At 36.8% G+C, this 18,529-nt stretch overlaps 2 protein-coding genes across 3 annotated transcripts in view; one reads left to right on the top strand and one right to left on the bottom strand.

Annotated features, from left to right (window-relative positions):
• mnx1 (motor neuron and pancreas homeobox 1) overlaps positions 1 to 5,719 on the top strand; it is a 9,839-nt gene extending 4,120 nt beyond the window's left edge. For both annotated transcript variants that reach the window (XM_067450230.1, XM_067450240.1), the window contains 3 exons: positions 2,830 to 3,520; positions 4,747 to 4,907; positions 5,138 to 5,719. In XM_067450230.1, the coding sequence (XP_067306331.1) occupies positions 3,028 to 3,520; positions 4,747 to 4,907; positions 5,138 to 5,419 (936 nt within the window). In that variant the 5' untranslated portion in view covers positions 2,830 to 3,027 and the 3' untranslated portion in view covers positions 5,420 to 5,719. The remainder of the gene's footprint in view (positions 1 to 2,829; positions 3,521 to 4,746; positions 4,908 to 5,137) is intronic.
• Positions 5,720 to 7,387: 1,668 nt separating this feature from the next.
• On the bottom strand, positions 7,388 to 18,270 carry nom1 (nucleolar protein with MIF4G domain 1). The gene is made up of 12 exons (XM_067438620.1): positions 17,123 to 18,270; positions 16,696 to 16,808; positions 16,407 to 16,544; positions 13,753 to 13,810; positions 12,359 to 12,685; positions 12,068 to 12,178; positions 11,128 to 11,298; positions 10,194 to 10,315; positions 9,619 to 9,751; positions 9,024 to 9,155; positions 8,676 to 8,785; positions 7,388 to 8,374 (listed from the first exon to the last, which is right to left on the bottom strand). The coding sequence occupies exons 1-12, from the start codon at positions 18,083 to 18,085 to the stop codon at positions 8,197 to 8,199; spliced, it is 2,556 nt and encodes an 851-aa protein (XP_067294721.1). The 5' UTR covers positions 18,086 to 18,270; the 3' UTR covers positions 7,388 to 8,196.
• Between the last annotated feature and the right edge of the window lie 259 nt (positions 18,271 to 18,529).

The raw sequence follows: 18,529 nt of genomic DNA, 5'->3' as shown, positions 1-18,529 counted from the left end.
GGTCTTTGAGGCTTATGTCAGGTATGAATTCATTTGAATTAGCCTGACATCTGGTGACATCGTCAATCACGGGCTCATGTCACGGAGAGAGGGGAGTCGTGGGTCATCTCGTTTTTAAGCACATTTGAAATTACACCACTGACTGAATTGTGTGTATTCATCACATTAGTGTAGTCTACCAGTATGCTCGGTTAAGTGACACCTGGCTTTCGAGCTGCTTTGTTTGGTCCAGTGAATCAAGATATAATCAGACTTATCAAAGCAAACTGATGAAAAACGCTTATTTCGATAGCCAAGAAGGATTTGGTAGTAGGCTATATGCAGTAGGCACGTTTAAAATGAATTATCTTCATGTTCAGTGTTGGGGGAATTCATGCACCTATAAGCGCTGAAATCAGATTTTCTTTAATGATTTTTGATACTTGGAGTCTGAGACCATTCATTGTATAAGTACACCGTTCCCTATAATTAAATTGATAAAAAGATTATGAGTTCTAAATGTGTTTAAAACCAGTGCTATATACATTTCATCACACTGCCCATTTGTGCCATTATGATCGAAAATATTTATTGCAATAAAAGAGACAGTGGAGGTCCCGTTAAATTGGCTTTTCATAATGAACACATTTACCATGGATAATTAATATATAAACTATTTCGATTTGTCATTGTGATATGTGTTCCACTTAATTGTGAAAGTAATTACCGAGCAAATGAACAGCTTTGAGGAGAGTCCCTGGTTTCAGGCCCTTATTCTATCTCAGGGTGCAATAATAATTTTACTCTCCCCTGATGTGATGAAAAAGAGCCATAAATCTCTCTGATCGCTGCAGGTCCATGGCTTCATATTTCACTGCTGCTTTAATAGAAATATTCATGCGATCCCTTAATGAAATTAAAACTGATGGGAAGCAGACAAAGGAAGCAAGACACAAGAACGTTGTAACGTGTATATATAGCATTTCAAGACACAAGAACATGATTGGCAAGAATGTTGCAGACTAACTATAAACTCAAATAAAAAATAGGCATTTGTTGCGTTGTAGGCTAAATCAGCATCGTCTAGCCAAAATATGCATGGGTTATACAGTGTGCATTGTAATGATAGTTGTTACCCATATTGTTAGCAATTACACGTGAGGTGATTCCTATTATTTCAGAAATGCTCGGTAAGTTTATCATTACGGCACCCTGTTCCTGTTACTCTTATGCTTTCGGCCCGTGACTTGTTGATTTCCCCCGAGCAAATAAACGCATGAGACCAGTCTCGAGAGAGCGGTTAGCTGATGAATTGAGTAAAACTAATCCGCTTTATTGGTAGACAGGTTAAGGGCAACAGAGTGTCAATAATTCTCTCTCTGACCTCCTTCTCCATTAGCTTAAAGAGGCTTATAAGAGGAACAGACCCCACAACAGGGCACAGATCTTCTTACTCCCCATCCCACCATGTGCCGCAGCTGCTTGAGGAAATATAGCTAATTTAGATTTTAATAGTGCAAAACTTAAGAAAGCCGGATAGGCATTTTTTTAATATAAAGTCAATATTTTTTCCTTTAGATTTTTCTCAAAATAAAAAAAGGTCTGATTTGCCAATGTTTAGAATAAATTTATTCTATAAAATATAGCCTATAAATTAGCCTATAAATGCTGGGTTGGTTTACAATCTCCTGTTTCAGTTTAAGCTATTTTGGCATTTTGTTTGTTTAATAGCCTATAGCATAGTCGTTAAAATAACATTCACGTTATCTCATTAACGTTGTTATATGGATGCAAGTTGCTCCTTGCTCAAATATGCCAACATCGAGTGTATGCTATAAGAGCGGAAAAATTGTCAAAGGTTTGGAGTCAAAAGTCAATAATGTTTTTTCTTAGTATTTCAAATTATCTTAATTTAATTCAAAATAATTGTGTGAATTTTACTATCCAACTAATAAATTAATAGGCCTATTTCTACAGATGTATGGTAAACAAATAAACAAATGATCACAGTAAAGTAAGACTGGCATATTTTTCATATTCAATATTTTCCAGGCTATATGTGGAGGTGGCAAATTGTCACACGTGTTTTAAATATTATAATAGGCTATAGGATAATATATATATATATATATATATATATATATATATATATATATATATATATATATATATATATATATATATATATATATATATATATATATATATATATATATAAATTCATATCATTGGCTATTCAAACATTTTCACTGAAGTAGCCTACAAAAAAGTGTGACAAGGTCTGACATGGTATGAGGGCAGTCTTCTCACAAATTTGTCTGCTTAATGATTTATTTAATTTTGCTATTAATTCACATTATTAAATAAAAATAATTAGAACGTCCATAATTGTACGTGTACTTATACAGTAGCAGCTCTTTGCGAATGGTTCTCATTCTCTTTTTCAAACAAATAGCCCTTAAGGAAACTAGGCTATAGCCTATAATTTGACTAAATGATCTGCATCCGAATGAAGTGGATACCAGTTTTAGCTAATTTAGACATCTTCTTTAATATCCTACTTAAGCCATCGAAAAAACCAAACAAAAAAAGATTTTTCGTGATGATAACACTATTAAACTCTTTAAGGGATGCAATGATTCTGTCAGACGAGAACTTGATAGCTAATCATTGCTTTTTAATGCTTAAAACATTTTTTTGTTTTGTTTTTTTTGTTTATTGTGTGTTATCTATGCTGCAGATTTTTTTGTCCCATTCTGTTTCCCCCACCCTTAACTCCCACGATACGAGAAAATTCTAATCTTTTGAGGACTAATTTGAACTTCTACTATATGCGCACTGTAAACACAGTGAAATCACTGTCCAATCGGATATCCACAAGGATGACGTGAATGACCAATCCACACCCTTTCGGGCAGCAGTTGACAAGTGGACTTCTGGCTTGCACACCTTGGCCAAGATCATAACTTTAAGGAGAGGAACGGTGACACTCGTGACAGCCTTGTAAAGTTGCGAGCGACGCGTGAATCTGTTCGTGAGGTGGGCCAGATGGAGAAATCTAAAAACTTTCGAATCGACGCGCTTCTAGCTGTCGATCCACCAAAAGTACAGACCTCGCCGCTGGCGCTGGTCACCTCCCTGCCCACATCTTCCATATCATCCTCCTCCGACAGTGTCCAGGCGTCAGAGTTGAACACGAACTCCGAAGCGCTCCGGAACGAGACTCCATCGCCCCCCAGGATATCGTCTTGCGGCTTGATTCCCAAACCGGGTTTCTTAAACTCTCCACATTCGGGCATGGTCGGACTACACCCCCAGAGCACCGGGATTCCTCCTCAAGCTCTCTACGGTCATCCAATGTACACATATTCAGCAGCAGCGCTCGGACAGCACCCGGCGCTCTCGTACTCTTATCCACATGGGTCGCACCATCATCATCCCAATGACCCCCTCAAACTCACCGCCAGCTCCTTTCAGCTCGATCACTGGCTTAGGGTCTCAACTGCGGGAATGATGCTGCCCAAAATGGCAGATTTCAGTGGTGAGTTAGCTACATTCCAAATGTATGTCTACATAAATAAATAGCTAAATAGATACATTTTATTATTAATAATATTAGCATATTATTTATTAATCAAATTAGTTGGAATGGTGTGCTTCAAGACCTATTTTTATTTCTTTAGGCTATAGGCTCTTAATTAGCCTAATTTGGACCATATTTTGAGTTTACAGAATAACGCTCTTTATTTTCAACTTTCAACTTTATTTTAGTCTTCTACCGTGCTGTAGACCTAATAAATAAAAATAATAATTTAAGATTTTTGTCGCAACCCCAATAAATAGCAACTGCCGTGAGACTTGTCAGAGAAACGGATTATAGCCCGATATAACAAGCGCGTGCAGGGTCAGTAAAGCTGTTCTTTGACTGAGACTGACCGAGCACTCTTTCAAAGAGGGGCTAAAATGGACAGATAATGGACAGAGGGAAAGTGGCGGACGAGTGTGAAAACCACAGCCTGCCAACTGTGTACACTGTAGACACTGTCTCTCTGTTCCGCTGCTCGTCTGCAGATTTTCTCAAACCTCTCCCAAACAAATCAGACAGGGTGGAAATGTTACCAGATGTACTGACAATGGCGTGGTACATAGAGGCTATGTGTGATTGGGAATTGCTCTGGGGGCTTTTAAGAATGAGAGCTTTTGACATTTCTTGCCGTCCGCATTGTATAAATTATGGTGTTAAAAGAATCCACTTTGAATGTAGTTCACCAATGCTATAGCCTAACTATGCATTAACACTGTTGCTGGCATATATAGCCTACATTCAAATAAAATGAAAAAAAATTGGTGAAAACCAGGACCTAGGCTACAGGTCTACCCGTGCAACTCTCAAACATTATTTAACGGTACAGTGCAGTAGCATGTTCATCAAATAGCTACACTTCTGGTTTTATAGCATATAGGCTATGCTCCTTTGAATAGGCCTATTACGAAAATGCATGTTGATGTCTTGATTTTGCATTAGGCCTATAGTTTTGTAGACCACGTGTAGCCTATAGGCTATGGTTATTTTTCTTTAAACATTTTTTAATAAAACATATTTGCAGAACTCAATATGTAGTCTACGAATCTGTTTTGGTTCTAAGTGGAATCTTTCCTTGAAAAAAATATAGGCTACATCAAAATATTTTAGTTCTGCTGTAGCATATTTTACGAATTAAACGTATGGGCTAAATGTTAAATTGTATCAATTTTGTCATTCTGTAGGCCAGGCGCAGTCAAACTTACTCGGGAAGTGCAGAAGACCAAGAACCGCGTTCACAAGCCAGCAGCTCCTTGAACTTGAGCATCAGTTTAAGCTGAACAAATATCTATCGAGACCAAAACGCTTTGAAGTGGCCACATCTTTAATGCTAACAGAGACACAGGTAATTAAACCATCGGATTTTAACGCATCGCTTGGAAAAATACTTTTGTAATAAAAATGTCTAAATTAATTTGTTGAAAGGTATTTTATTTTTTGATAAATGATAATATTAATCTAGCCTATTTAATTTAAATACGGCTGATTATCATCAATAACTTCGAATAATGCTAAATTCGATTACCTACTAAAGTGTTTATGAATGAGAAATTTCGATCATGTTTTTATTTCCAGGTGAAAATTTGGTTTCAGAACAGGCGAATGAAATGGAAGCGCAGTAAAAAGGCTAAAGAACAAGCCGCACAGGAGGCCGAGAAGCAAAAAGGTAAAGGAAACCAGGACAAAATGGACGGACTAGAGAAGGACTACCAGAAGGTAGATTCGGTGAAAAGTAACAGAATACGGGACTTTAGAGACAGTGACGACGAAGAAGGAGACAATTACATGCTGAATTCATCTGATTGTTCTTCAGAGGATGAACGAACCAATGCCAGCGATATAAGTCCACAACCATGAAACTTGTTTTACAAAAAAACAAACAAAAAAACACATCAATAACAGCAACGTATGTATGTGATATGCATGTTATCATGAGCTGTTTGTATAGGCCTACACTTACAAACATTGACTGGATACTTCTCCTGAAGGTAGCTGATGTAGCCTGTGGCTGCAGAGCATGTGGGAAAATCATCTCATCAAGCAAAATACATGAGTAGCCCTATCAATAATTAGCATCAAGATGATCCGATCTGCAGTGATCTGTTTATTTTTATAAAATGTATTTATAACGAATCGCTTTTAAAATGCATGTAGGCTAAATTATTGTTTAGGCTCATCAGTTATATGCTATGTGAATAAAAAGAATTTGTTTGTAATTTCGGAGCGCCTTTTTAATTTTTTTTTTTTTGCAATGTTGAACTCGTAGCCTATAGCCTATTCCATTACAAGTGTGAAGGAAAAACCCTCAACAGGGCTGGATGTGAAGCGGTCTCTGTTGTCAGTGGCATGGTCGGGTCATGGGAATCGCTGTTTATAGAGCTCTCATATCCGTGCAAATGTGCGAGTAAGCATACTCGAATACTGCGAAACATTTCTCACCTCTGCAGCAATGGGCACCCAATAATGAACCTTTGAGACAAAGCCCATCCATCATGAGAGCACATCACAGGGGCTATTTTAGGTGTCTTTTATATTTATGTTAGACTTTAAGTGAAATTAGACTGACCTTTCCGCTGATTTTAGACATGTTATAGGCGATCTATCCGGAAGTCGGTTTCTGTCATGTTCACAGAGTAATGTTAAAAATTAGCCTGTAGAAATAGCAAAAAAACAGAGCGCTTGTGGCCTACTTAGGAAGGACATGAAATGAAAATGATAAAGAAAGAGATGTTGGATTACTCTACCGCACGACTCTTTTAATGGTCTTTTCGGCAATCTAATTGAGGTCTATTTCGCATAAGTGCATTTCCTCCTTTATTAATAACGACATGCTTTATTGGGCAATAAACCCAGAGATCCATCTGGTCTTTGCCAAGGAGCTTCTTCGAATCAATTAGAGGACATTTAAATATAATCACTATCCCCTCCTATCAGTCCAGGGCCATGAGAACTACTCGGACACTGAATGTGATCTGAAATGCTCTTGTTTTTCATTTACTAAGCCACTTTCAGCAACATTCTCAGAATTAATTAGGCCAGAACAAACAGAGTAGTAGTAGTCAATTTTAAACATTAGTTAGTGATTTAACTAATACCTAATTTACCCTATACTTTTACGTTTACCCAGCTGCATAAGTACAAAGAGCTTAACCACTTTTATGTTAAAGGCGAGACAAAACATGCAGGATAAAAACATTATTAAGCAGGAGTGGATAATAAGCCACATAATATAAATTAAAATTATGCACTATGTTGTCAGTAGGGGCCAGTTAATGTTCGGCTGAGGCCTATGCACATGCACGAATCTCCCACGGTCCTTTGCACAGTCAGAAACATGTAACATCCTCACATACAGTATTGTAACTGTGACGTTATCAGTTCAAAGGCAACTTTGCTTCCTATTGCCAGTTCAAACTAGGGTCAGTATCAACCTTCCTATGGTCTCACACAGACAGACAATAGCACACACTATTTACAGTCACCTGTGTGTATCTTAGTGGGCTGGACTCCCATTATACACTTCTCCTCACATATGGTGACAATGATGTCTTTGTCAAAGGGTGGAAAAGCAGGCCACCTGTAAGTAACCCTCCCTTTTCCAGCTCTAAACCGGAGAAAAAAAAATCAGCCAGACTGATGTGTCATCATTACAGGTTCTAATGCGACAGTCTGTTTATTCTGACACCGAGGTATGTGGTTTAATTTATCAAATATAATTGAACACTTAGTTGTAGAGCTGCAAGGGCTCTGCCTGACCCCAGATGATGGCTGCTCATCTGATAATTCTATGCTGTCGATTGATTGACAATGTTGCTAATGAATTAATCATGGGCATCAAATCTAATGGTAACCCTCTGCTATGTTATGCTAGTCAGGCACATCCAGAACACTGCCCCAAAAAACTGTATGAACCCATATTTCAAAAGAGGAAAACAATGGATGTTTGCAATCTTTTCTAAATTAAGTTAATATAATATTGTTTACATGGAGTAAGCAATTTATCTCTTACACAGGATGAATTTATTAACATAACACATTATTGAACACTAATTATGGAAATTAATGAGGATTAGACTGAGGAATGACAGTTTTTCTCTTTTTTCTTCTTGGGACATGAGAATGGCTCAAAAAAAAAAGGCTATTGTGATTTTCTAACTAACTATTCTTTAACACTCAAATTTCTGTCACAAACAGTTTTATTTTATTTTTTTCTTTTCTATTATTTTAATATCTGCTCTTATAGTTTTCAGATAAAAGGACAATTTTCATTTTCAATTAAATAAACATTACAGAAAGCCTGACACTGTTAAAAGAGACAATAAAACCAAACATCTTATGAATAACAACTGTTCTATTCTTCTTTCTCTTACTCAGGTATGCAAGTCAATACCAAACAAAAATACAGAATTTGAGATCTGTTCTGGTCAATGTGTAGTAATACATGTAATAATAAAAATAAATAAAAAAAAAACGATTTTTTTTGTTTTGTTTTTATTTTTCTACAGAATGCCATTAATAGAAAATGCTTTAGGATGTCAGTGATCTGCATGTGTCCTAAAGTATAGAGGTTTAAATATTGCCCTGCGTAGAAATGTTCACTTGAGTCTGATGCATTATGCACAGATTTGTGTGCTCTATAGCTTGATTTTGGCATCACGGGCCTCCATGGCTTTGGTGGCGACCTCGGCTCTGTCCATGAGTACCTTGGCTTGCTCAGATGGTTCTTGTGTCTGAATGTTCCGAAGCAGAAAGTGACTGATGAAAAGTTTCAAGCCTTCCCGAAGCATTCCTAGATTGGGAATTCCAGAGATCCTGGGACACAATGGTAGATGGATATTGACACACTAGACCACACACAAGTCCCACACATCTGGTCTTTTTACTCATTTTACTGAAATTGTTTATAAACTCACACTCACAAATAAACATGTAAGAATTGTTATAGCTAATTAAGATAATTTTTTCTCTTTTAAAGTTAATTTATACTGCCATTATGATGAATGTCGCTGAAACAACACTAATGTTTAATTAGCAATGTCAGACGTTTGCCTTTGATTATAACAAAATATTGATTTATGCCTTAAATAAAATTTTGCAGACAAATAATACTCACCTGCCAAATATATTGACAAGATCTTCTGGCTCGGTTTCTTTAAGGAGTTTCGAAAGAATCTGCTTCAGGAATTTGACTTTGGGCTTATCTAGCTCCCCAAACTCGATAGCCTTTTAAAAACACAATAAGACTATCAGAAAATTAAGCCATCTTTTAACTAATATGTAAGTGATTCATAAAGAGGATGAAGGACATTACACATATATACTGTATACTACAACATTATACACAAATCATACATGCACTTCTAGTGTTTCGTGGTGCCCCCCTCAGCACTTGGTGCCTTACGCGCAACACGTGATGGGAGTGGCGGCACTGTGCAGAGGGATGAACTTTACCAAATATTACCTTGAGAATAGAAAGGGAGAGACTCTTCCTATGGACAAGATGAGTGACCATCTGGACCAGGTTACTGAAAGACCTGCTGGAAAGGTTTGCCAGTTCTTTGAACTTATCCCATAGGCTAAACTGAAAGGTCATCTAAAGAACAGAAAAAAAGCAGAGAGGGTTTACATTTACAAAATGGATGTTAATTGTAATTGACCCATAGTAAACAGCTACAATCTATATTACATGCAGTAATAAAAATGAGTGTAAACAAATGTACAATTAAGTTTACAAATGAGTGTAAACAGACAGACTCTTATTATCGATTTTTATATTAAAAACTTAGCTGATCGTATATCATACTGCACATGATAAGAGTAATATTACTTTCTAATCTCAATAACAACCTTAGCTAATTTAACTATTACACCAAAGTACTCGGAATCATCTGAATTTTCTTTGTTTAAGCATCAATTTTGTGTGCAGAAATTAAGACATACAAAACACACACAGCAGCTCCTCCTACTGCAGTTAAACAGTGACACCTAGTGAAAAAAGCACACTCCTAACACAGAAATCACTGCGGAGACGAAAAATTACTGCTGCTCCACTTTACCTGGAAGCGCCGATCATGTGAGCAAAGTTTCTCTGCCAGAACTGCGTAGAATCTATTAAACATTTTCTCCTGCAGGCAACAGTCCATCAGAACATGAACAATTTCCCGCTCTTGCTGGTTTTTCAATCCTAACCTGAGAGAGAAAAGAATCCACTGTCTAAATTGGGTAATTCTTGGTTTATGAAAAATATTACAAATATAGTGCATCATGTTTGAAATACACAGGATGAAAACAGGCAGGTCACTTAGCAAGTAATTTAAGTATTTGGCATCCCACACCAAAAATATATTTTCAGAAGATCTGTTAACATTCTTGTTCTCTTTTTAAATTAACACACATTAAATAATGTCTTGCGAATAAAGCAGATCCATTCATTTGTAAAGATACTTTTTAAAATCTTATCTTTTACATAAGTATCCAGTCTGCAAGTAAATAAAAAGTGCATTTCATATCAGTACTGGCATTGCATGAAACTTTGATTAAAACAAGACTTGCAAGTGTCTCAAAAGGGCAAAATGGCCTATGATATGTCATTGAAAATCTACTTGAAGAAACAGAAACTATGCAGACAAACCTTAAAAGTTTCTCAAAGGCATCCAAATAGTCTTCACTTGACATAAGTACACAGAAAATGTTCCTCCTGATGTCAGTGTTCATTCTTTGTTTGCGTGCAAGCTCCAAAATCTTTGCGCTGTGCTGCAAATTCACGAATAGAAATAATCAATTTCAAATAACAATTTATGCATGTACCTTGACTCTCATAAAGCCAATTAATACTCAAAGGTGCCAGAGTCTATGAACAGAAATAACTATATTTCGTAACACTTTTTTACATTTTAACCATTTTAAGGTAATGTTTCATTTGTTAACATTACTTCACTACATGCATTAACACGAACTTATAAACAATACTCCTACAGAAATGATTCATCTTTGGTCATGTTAATCTCAACACTTATTACTACATATTAAAGCAAATGTATCTGTTAACATTAGTTAATACACTATGAACAAACATGATTTTTTTTAAAAACTTAAATGTTTTAAAAATGTATTGCGCATTATTAGGTTTTGTAAGTCAATGCAATGTTAACAAATTATACCTTATTGTAAAGTGTTACCCTATACTGTTTGTGTTTATACATTGCAAGTATTTGTAAATAATAAGCTACAAAAAAAATAAATTATATATACATATATATATATATATATATATATATATATATATATATATATATATATATATATATGCTAATTTTATATTATATATATATGCTAAATATTAATTTGCATATATGCTAATTTTTTAGATTGAATGTTGGGTTTTCATGAGCTGTATGCCAAAATCATCAGTATTAAAACAATAAAAGACCTGAAATATTTCAGTTGGTGTGCAATGAATCTAAAATATATGAAAGTTTAATTTATCATTACATTATGGAAAATAATGAACTTTTATCATATATGCTAATTTTTTTAGAAGGACCTACATACATACATAAACTTACTTGTTCCCCTTTGGTGGATGTGGTGGTTGTCTTGATCCCATGGTCATCAATCATAGGTGCTCCACTCCAGGAAGATCCCACAATCCACCAGCGGCCAACGCATTCAGCTTCCAGAAGATTGTCTAGTGAGACTCTCAACTTCATATCACTGCCACTGGCACTGCTGTGAATCTATAAAGAGGGTTGTGTTAGTGTATGAGCAATCTGAACTACTATGAAAATGCAGTACAAAACTCAGATCAGTGTGTGACCAAACCAAAATATGGAGTTAGTCTGACCCCTAGTGGACACAGTAAAACGTTAATTTGGTATCAATAATACTAAACATTTTGCCATTAAAGGATTAGTTCAATTTAAATGTAAATGAAATTGAATTTACTCATCTTCAAGACATTCTGTGTATATGACTTTCTTCTTTCTGATAAACACAATTAGAGTTAAAAAAAGTAACGCCTCTTGCAGTCTAAGGTCATATGTTGTAATTTGAATATGAAAAGTGATCTGGTTGAAGCTAGATATTTTACTTAAAGTTTTAAATATGGACATTTTTATTACACATAAGGCCTTTATTAACCACCCAGAACCGAGTGGAGTACGTTTATGATGGATGACTGCTCTTTATTGAGCTTCAAACCTCGCCATTTTAAAGCTTGGAAGCATCAGGATATTTATTAATATAACTCTAATTGTGTTCATCAGAAAGAAGATTCGAGTCATATACACATATGATGGCTTGAGGATGAGTAAATCATGGGGTTATTTCACTCTAAAAGTGAGTGAACTAATCCATTAAGGCTCGAATGAATTTAGGGCTATCATCATAATGTGAACATTAACTAGTTATCCACTTTATGCACATTTGCATCTCAAGTCCACCTTATAAATCTACCAATGTAAGTAACATATCAGTGATGCAAAATAATATCAGTCATTTTCTCACCAAAGTCTTCTGCAGTTTCCTTAATTTCTCCAGAGGTTCAGGGTCATAACCTGGAATCTTCCTCATGTCATTATTCTTTAGTGCCAGCATAGTCTCCAACATAAACCGAATCTGAAAAACCAACATAAACTTGACTTCAAGACTTCACCTCATTTGTGATTCATCTCAATTTGACCTCATTTTTAAGTTGCTTTGGATAATATATTAATTTGCATTTAATGATAAAATGTCAATATAACATGATAACTTCTAAGCACCAGGAGACTTCTTTACAGGACAAATGAGTCTCACCCTTGTTTGGTCCTGAAAACGCTCTCCTTCAGCATTGGCTTTTCGCTGAGCCTCTGAGATCAGCTCCTTAAGAGCTAGCGGATCATCCTTTCTCAGAGCAAACCCAACGTTCTTCAGCACCAACAGGACTAGTTCAATATCCTTCGAGCTGAAACGTGTCACCAGTTTCTTCAGAATGTCAAACACTAGGAGAGCATGAACCACATGGAAGTTGTATAGGTGGGCAATTATGGACACCAAGTTGTCACATTCTTTGTCGATAGCATCAAGTTGACTGTATGTTTTATCAAACTGACGGACTACAGTCTCTAGAAAATGAGCTCCAACCTAAGAGAAAACGAGAGAAAGTGAGAAATTATCCAGTGTGAAACAAATCTACATACTATAAAAGAAATTCTTATAAGAGTATGCCACTGAATACAGCAGTGAGCAGGGACGGATTTGACCAATAAACGAAGTAAGTGGCTGTTTAGGGCCCCATAAAAAAAAAAAACAGAAGTATATATTCATTTTCTATGATATTTTTGTTTGCCCAGGATATCACCATTAAGTTGTAACATTATTATTACCTCTTTACAAATACTGGCCCCCACATCATGGAAAAGAGTGGACCATTCCATTAGTGTGGCACATGTGCGAGAAGAAAGTTTAGAGCTATTGTGAGCCCAAGCTTTGCTTATTAAAATATGAAAATACATTTCTACAGCTCACACTAATTTTAAAATGTCATTGATATTACCCCAGTAGTTCAATTGAATATGGTAGAAAAGCCTGCTTATTCAAGGGCATGCATTTATTTCATGCTGGAACGATGTCTAGGAATAAAGCAAGAAAAAGTCTAAAATGCATGTGCACAATTCAGTTGAATTTCTTTCTTCTGCTGAACACAAAAGATGTTTTGAAGAACATGGATAACCAAACAGTTGATGAACCCTATTGACTTCCATAGTACAGTGAAAAAATACTATGCAAGTCAATGGGGCAAGTCAACTCTTTGGTTACCCATGTTCTTTTAAATCATCTTCTTTTGTGTTCAGCAGAAGAAATAAATTCATACAGGTTTGGAAGAACTTGAGGGTGAGTAAATGACAGAATTTTCATTTTTGGGTGAACTTTCCAAAGATTTAAGATTTAAAGTTTATTCATTGTGCTACATATTAGTTGATTTATTAGTGAGTATCTGTGTGTATTAGTAAGGCTAAGTTGTTCCCATCTCACATAAACTTAGGGTAAACTCTTCAGTACTTTGAGGGCTACAAAAGTAAATGGGAGCATAGTTGATGTGTTAGGCCCCGATACATGGAATTGCTTAGGGTCCCTGGTAGCGAGTGTGGATTATATTGCCATGATGACAAGTGTATGAATCTGTAAAATGAAGTAAAGTAAATAGATACCTCTAGGCCAACACTATGGTGGAGGACGCTGACAAGTAGGATGTGCTCCATAAGAAGCCTGGAAGAGAGAGTGTTAGTGTTAATAATAATATTTACAGGTATTTGTTTGTGTATTGTTTTATGGTCATATTTAATTTAAGTGTTTAAGGACAGGGTTTTTAAGGGTTGTTGTACAAAACTCAGCCAAAACTCATAAGTTTTTGGCAAAACTCATAAGCTGTGTCTCATTTCGTTAAATTTCGAAGGCTGCGTCCTCCGGAGGACACGTCCTGTGTAGGATGCAGTATACGGAGCGTCCTTAATCAGAATTAAACGAGACGTCCTTCGTAGGACACACAGGCAGGAAGTATCACGTTGCTATGCCAACACGTTCAGCCTAGTTGCGCTCTCACGCCAGTTTATATGAATGAAATTTATTTATAACTTAAAAATTACTATGAAATGTTTCTTGTTTTGACAGTAATGTACTGTTCTAAACGTTTAAAAAGAACTAAAGCGTTGTAATCCTGTTAACCACAACTATCTATTTGAGGTAATAGAGCTTAAAAAATAAAAACAAGCTTGAACTTACATTTTAAACACCACTCCTACGCTCGCATGTATATCTAGCAGTATTGCAGTTTTTTTCCTATATAATATAAAAAAATATATATGACGGATGTGAACGGCAATGCAAAGAATTGTGGGTTATCTCCAGCCGCGAAGGCTACACCTCATGCACACTCCGAAATCCTGTGAAAGAAGGACGCATTCGAAGGTCGCATTTGGAGTGTCCTGCTCACTTTTTTTAAATGAGACGGCCTTATGACCTATGCAGCCTTCAAATGCGACCTCCGGAGGACGCAGCCTTCTGAAATGAGACACAGCAATAGTTGCTAGGGAGATGTTACTGTGTTGTGGGTGGTCGCAATGGTGTTTTAGGTGATTGACAGGTAGTTGCTATGTGGTTGCTAGGGTGTTCAGAGTGGTTGCTAGGATGTTAGTGGATGGTTTCCAGAGTCTTCTGGGTGTTTGCTTGGACATAGTTTTTTTAGTCAGAAAAGATATAGCACAGTAAATGCTGGAATAAGCTACACGACTTCATACAGGTATCATACACTTGTCAACTTTTCTAAATTGTTATAGAGAAAAACTAGGCATCGTGCATTAAAAGACTGAGGATCACACTGTCAGACTTATACGTTGTTCAGAACACAAACTCACATAATCACTTGACTCTTTTCTCGGAGACGCATGACAAATTAAAATGGTGTGTTCTAAAATCAGCTCAAAATATCGAACATGTTTGATATCCTCCAACTGGATGGAGTCACATGCTGCATCCCAATTCGCCTACTTATACTACGTCCTAAAAGTATGTACTCTTTTTGTGAAGAAAAAGTACATACTTTTGATGTAAGTATGCAAAGCTTCGGGACATACTACTTTGTCATTTTTAACGGACTCTGTTTAGTTACGTGCATCCCATCACCATTTAACTGCCCTGTCAATCATCCTCAGATTTGTCACAGTTCAAATCCTCCACATTCAGTTTAATCTCCTACCGTATGGGAGAGAAATGTAGTAGCACGTTGATTTGCCATGTGTTGGTCTTTAATCCAGAGACTCTCCTCATGTGTTTACAGTTTAAATATAACGACACAATTAAAAGTTAATGGCCAAACGTGTCATTACAAACGTTCACAATGCTGCTGCAGGTGAAATATAATGTGGATAGCACTGAATAAATATATTTTTGTTTGGATAAATACTGATAATTGATCACTCAAACCTTTTTCTAAACCTCTCTACTTAACCGCCTGACTCGCACATCCATCATGTTTGTAGTTTTTTACCATTTTTTTATCTGCGTTTGTAGTTCTAATCGAATCCTCGTCCAACTCGCCATGGGTTGTAGGCAATATCAGGCATTAAGAGTGTCCATCGAATCCGCACTTCGAATTCTGATCGGAAATAGTAGACCATCCATGTATCTTTGGAATACTCTTTTCAGCAAACTAAGATTTGGGACATACTAATTCTATTTTCGAAGACTATTAGTATGGATAGTATGCGAATTGGGAAGCAGAGACAATATAAAGCTAAAAAAGTCTGTGCCCATCATACACTACGTGTTTGTCTACAAAATCTTAAAAACTTGGACTGCTCAAAATCTTAAGATTGGCTCTGACTTTTAGCAACTAGCACTGATGCGTCTAGACCAGTGGTTTTCAAACCTGTCCTGGAGGACCCCCAGCCCTGCACATTTTATTTGTCTCTTTTATTACACCCACTTCGGGTCTTGCAGTCTCTATTAATGAGCTCATGAGTTGAATCAGGTGTGTTAGATGAAGGAGACATACAAAATGTGCAGGGCTGGGGGTCCTCCAGAACAGGTTTGAAAACCACTGGTCTAGACTGCAAATTGGGGCAAAAAAAATCTGGGAAAAAGTTATATAGCACATTCCAGCTTTTTAAATCTGGAAGGTCTGTCCCCTGACCCTGGTAAATGTAGCTTGAAAGCCCTGGGTTTGCACAGGGTTTTTAGTCTCAGAAGAAGAATATAATGTTTAAATACAACATCAGTATGTGGGCTTTCTCAAATGAACATATTTAAATGAAATGCTACAAAAAAATTATGAAAGGCTGGGTTAAAAAATGAAGTATACGGTAACCTTTCAGGCATGAGAGCAGGTGTGACACAGGCAGCCAGCAAAAGGTCCGTGAGTGTATCGTTCATGTCCTTCCTGCTGGTGCTCATGTACAGCTCTTCCAACTGACTGCTGATAGATGCCATGTTGGGCTGACTCAATCTGCCAAAAAGAGGGCAGATTAGCAAACAACTGATCAACAAAACATTGGCTGAATTTAACGTAGTTCGCCAAAGATGGTATACATTTAAAAAAGATGAAGCCTCTTCAAATGGTGCTTTTTATGTAGGGTATCCCTTCCACGGCACCATACCTGTTTATCAGACCTTTCACACGGCGCTTCAGTTTCTCCAGCTCGGCTTTTCGTTTGCTGTCCATGGCTTCTCGTAGGTGAGGTGGAACGTACTTGCCGACTGTGGCAGGATTCTATAAAAAGAGAAAACCACAAATATCAGTTTCAAAACATACTCCTGACGAGCATGATATAGACTGTGAGTAGAGTGATGACCAGTACACTAGAGCCGCTAGGCTATAGATTCATTGAGTTTTCTAATTGATGAATTTTGAAACATTAACACTGTTTATGTTTAGTTTATTTCTTGCAAAATTGCTTTAAAACAATCTGTACTGTATATAAATACAATATACACTAAAAATACATAAGCGTGACAAAACTGAATTTAGACCTAAAAAGTATACAATAAATACTAAAAACTATATCCAGATAAACAATGACATACTGGTTCATGGCTTTCAGGTCTTTTTTGTTCAGATTCATGATCATTTTCCTCTGACGCATCTGTGTGATCTTCCTCTTCTTTGTCACCATAATCTTCTATCTGTGTGTCGTCTTCTACGTCCTCCTCTTCTTCCACGTCCTCCTCCTCTTCCATATGCGCATCATCCTCGTCATCTCCTTCCTCTTCATCAGCATCATCTTCATCCTCACTGTCACCTTTGTTCTCATCATCTGTCATTTGCCCGTCGCTGTCCTCTTCCAAATCATCAAAGTTATCCTTCGCTTTGTCCAAGTCCATTTCTTCATCACTCTCATACAGTCCTGTCGCAGATGCCCCAGGCTCAAGAATTCCTAAAATATAATCGAGCCCATCGTTGGCGAATGACTGAGGCAGAGTCTTTTTGTTCTTTCTTTTATTCAGACCGAGGCGTTTTTCTAATTTTTTTATTTCCTTGTCCTCTTCGATATTGGCCTCAATTAGAGACCGCTTTCTGCTCTCGAGCAGATTCGATTTCTTTCTTTGGTTTGGCAGATGCTCGGAGAAGTGGACTTTCCTTTTAGTCGTCTCCTCTGCACCATCTTTAATACTAATATTGTCTTTATTTGTCTCCTGCTTTCTCTGAGCGGAATTTTTAAGATTTCCAATCGGCTTCACAACTGGTTTCTGTGTATTTTCCTCACTGACAGCGGGAGAGTTTTGCGCAGGTTCCTCGCCGGGCTTCGGGAGTGACTGACCCATATAGTGACTTTTCATCTTGGCTTTCTTTAACTTACGTTTCTCTCTACGCAGCACTTTTCTATTTTTCCTTTTTACAAAGATTCCTCTCTGGTTGTTTTCATTTTCATCGAAGCCGCCTTTGCTCTTCACAAAGTCATTAACTGAGTCCATGAATTTCTGAAGTTTCTCCTTGTGGATTTGCCTTCCCCCTTTCCCTTTGCTCTTGCGCTGCGCCTTTGTCTTCATTTTCTAAGTGAACTATATCTGACGGTCCATATAATTTGTATTTATTTTTGTCAATAGTCTCGTGCTTACAGACGGAAAATCGCTATATATCGCAAAAGAGAGTTGTCGGAAAGATAACACATGCAGAGCAGGGGGCAGCCATTGATGTTGTCTCTTCTTCGTTAAACGATCGACATGACAGTAGACCAAGTTGAGTGGCTTTATCGCCATCTACTGAGTTGGAGCGTACTTGTTGAACTTGATATGAATCGGCGTGACAGACTGACAGTATATGGCAAGCCGTTTTAACTTTTATCATTCATGAATTCTCATGATATCAAAGTGTGAGCTTTCACTATTTAAAATGCTTATTTTTAATATCAGGAATTATTTTTTACTATAGACAATGAAAATTTTGATATCAGGAATTACAATTCCTCTATTAAAATTATCATTCTTGATATC

Source organism: Pseudorasbora parva, chromosome 1 (assembly GCF_024679245.1).
Source record: "Pseudorasbora parva isolate DD20220531a chromosome 1, ASM2467924v1, whole genome shotgun sequence".
NCBI classification, from domain to species: Eukaryota; Metazoa; Chordata; class Actinopteri; order Cypriniformes; family Gobionidae; genus Pseudorasbora; species Pseudorasbora parva.
Note: the sequence above shows the minus strand (reverse complement) of the source record. Positions and strands in the feature narration are given on the sequence as shown.

Bases quoted from the DNA above. Each gene is read 5' to 3' on its own strand.
- nom1 (XM_067438620.1), bottom strand. From the start codon at position 18,085: ATGAAGACAAAGGCGCAGCGCAAGAGCAAAGGGAAAGGGGGAAGGCAA. The intron at 16,809-17,122 runs GTATGTCATTGT...CTCTTTTTATAG, and splicing joins GACCTGAAAGCCATGAACCA to AATCCTGCCACAGTCGGCAA. The intron at 8,375-8,675 runs GTGAGTATTATT...ATTGTGTCCCAG, and splicing joins CTTGTCAATATATTTGGCAG to GATCTCTGGAATTCCCAATC.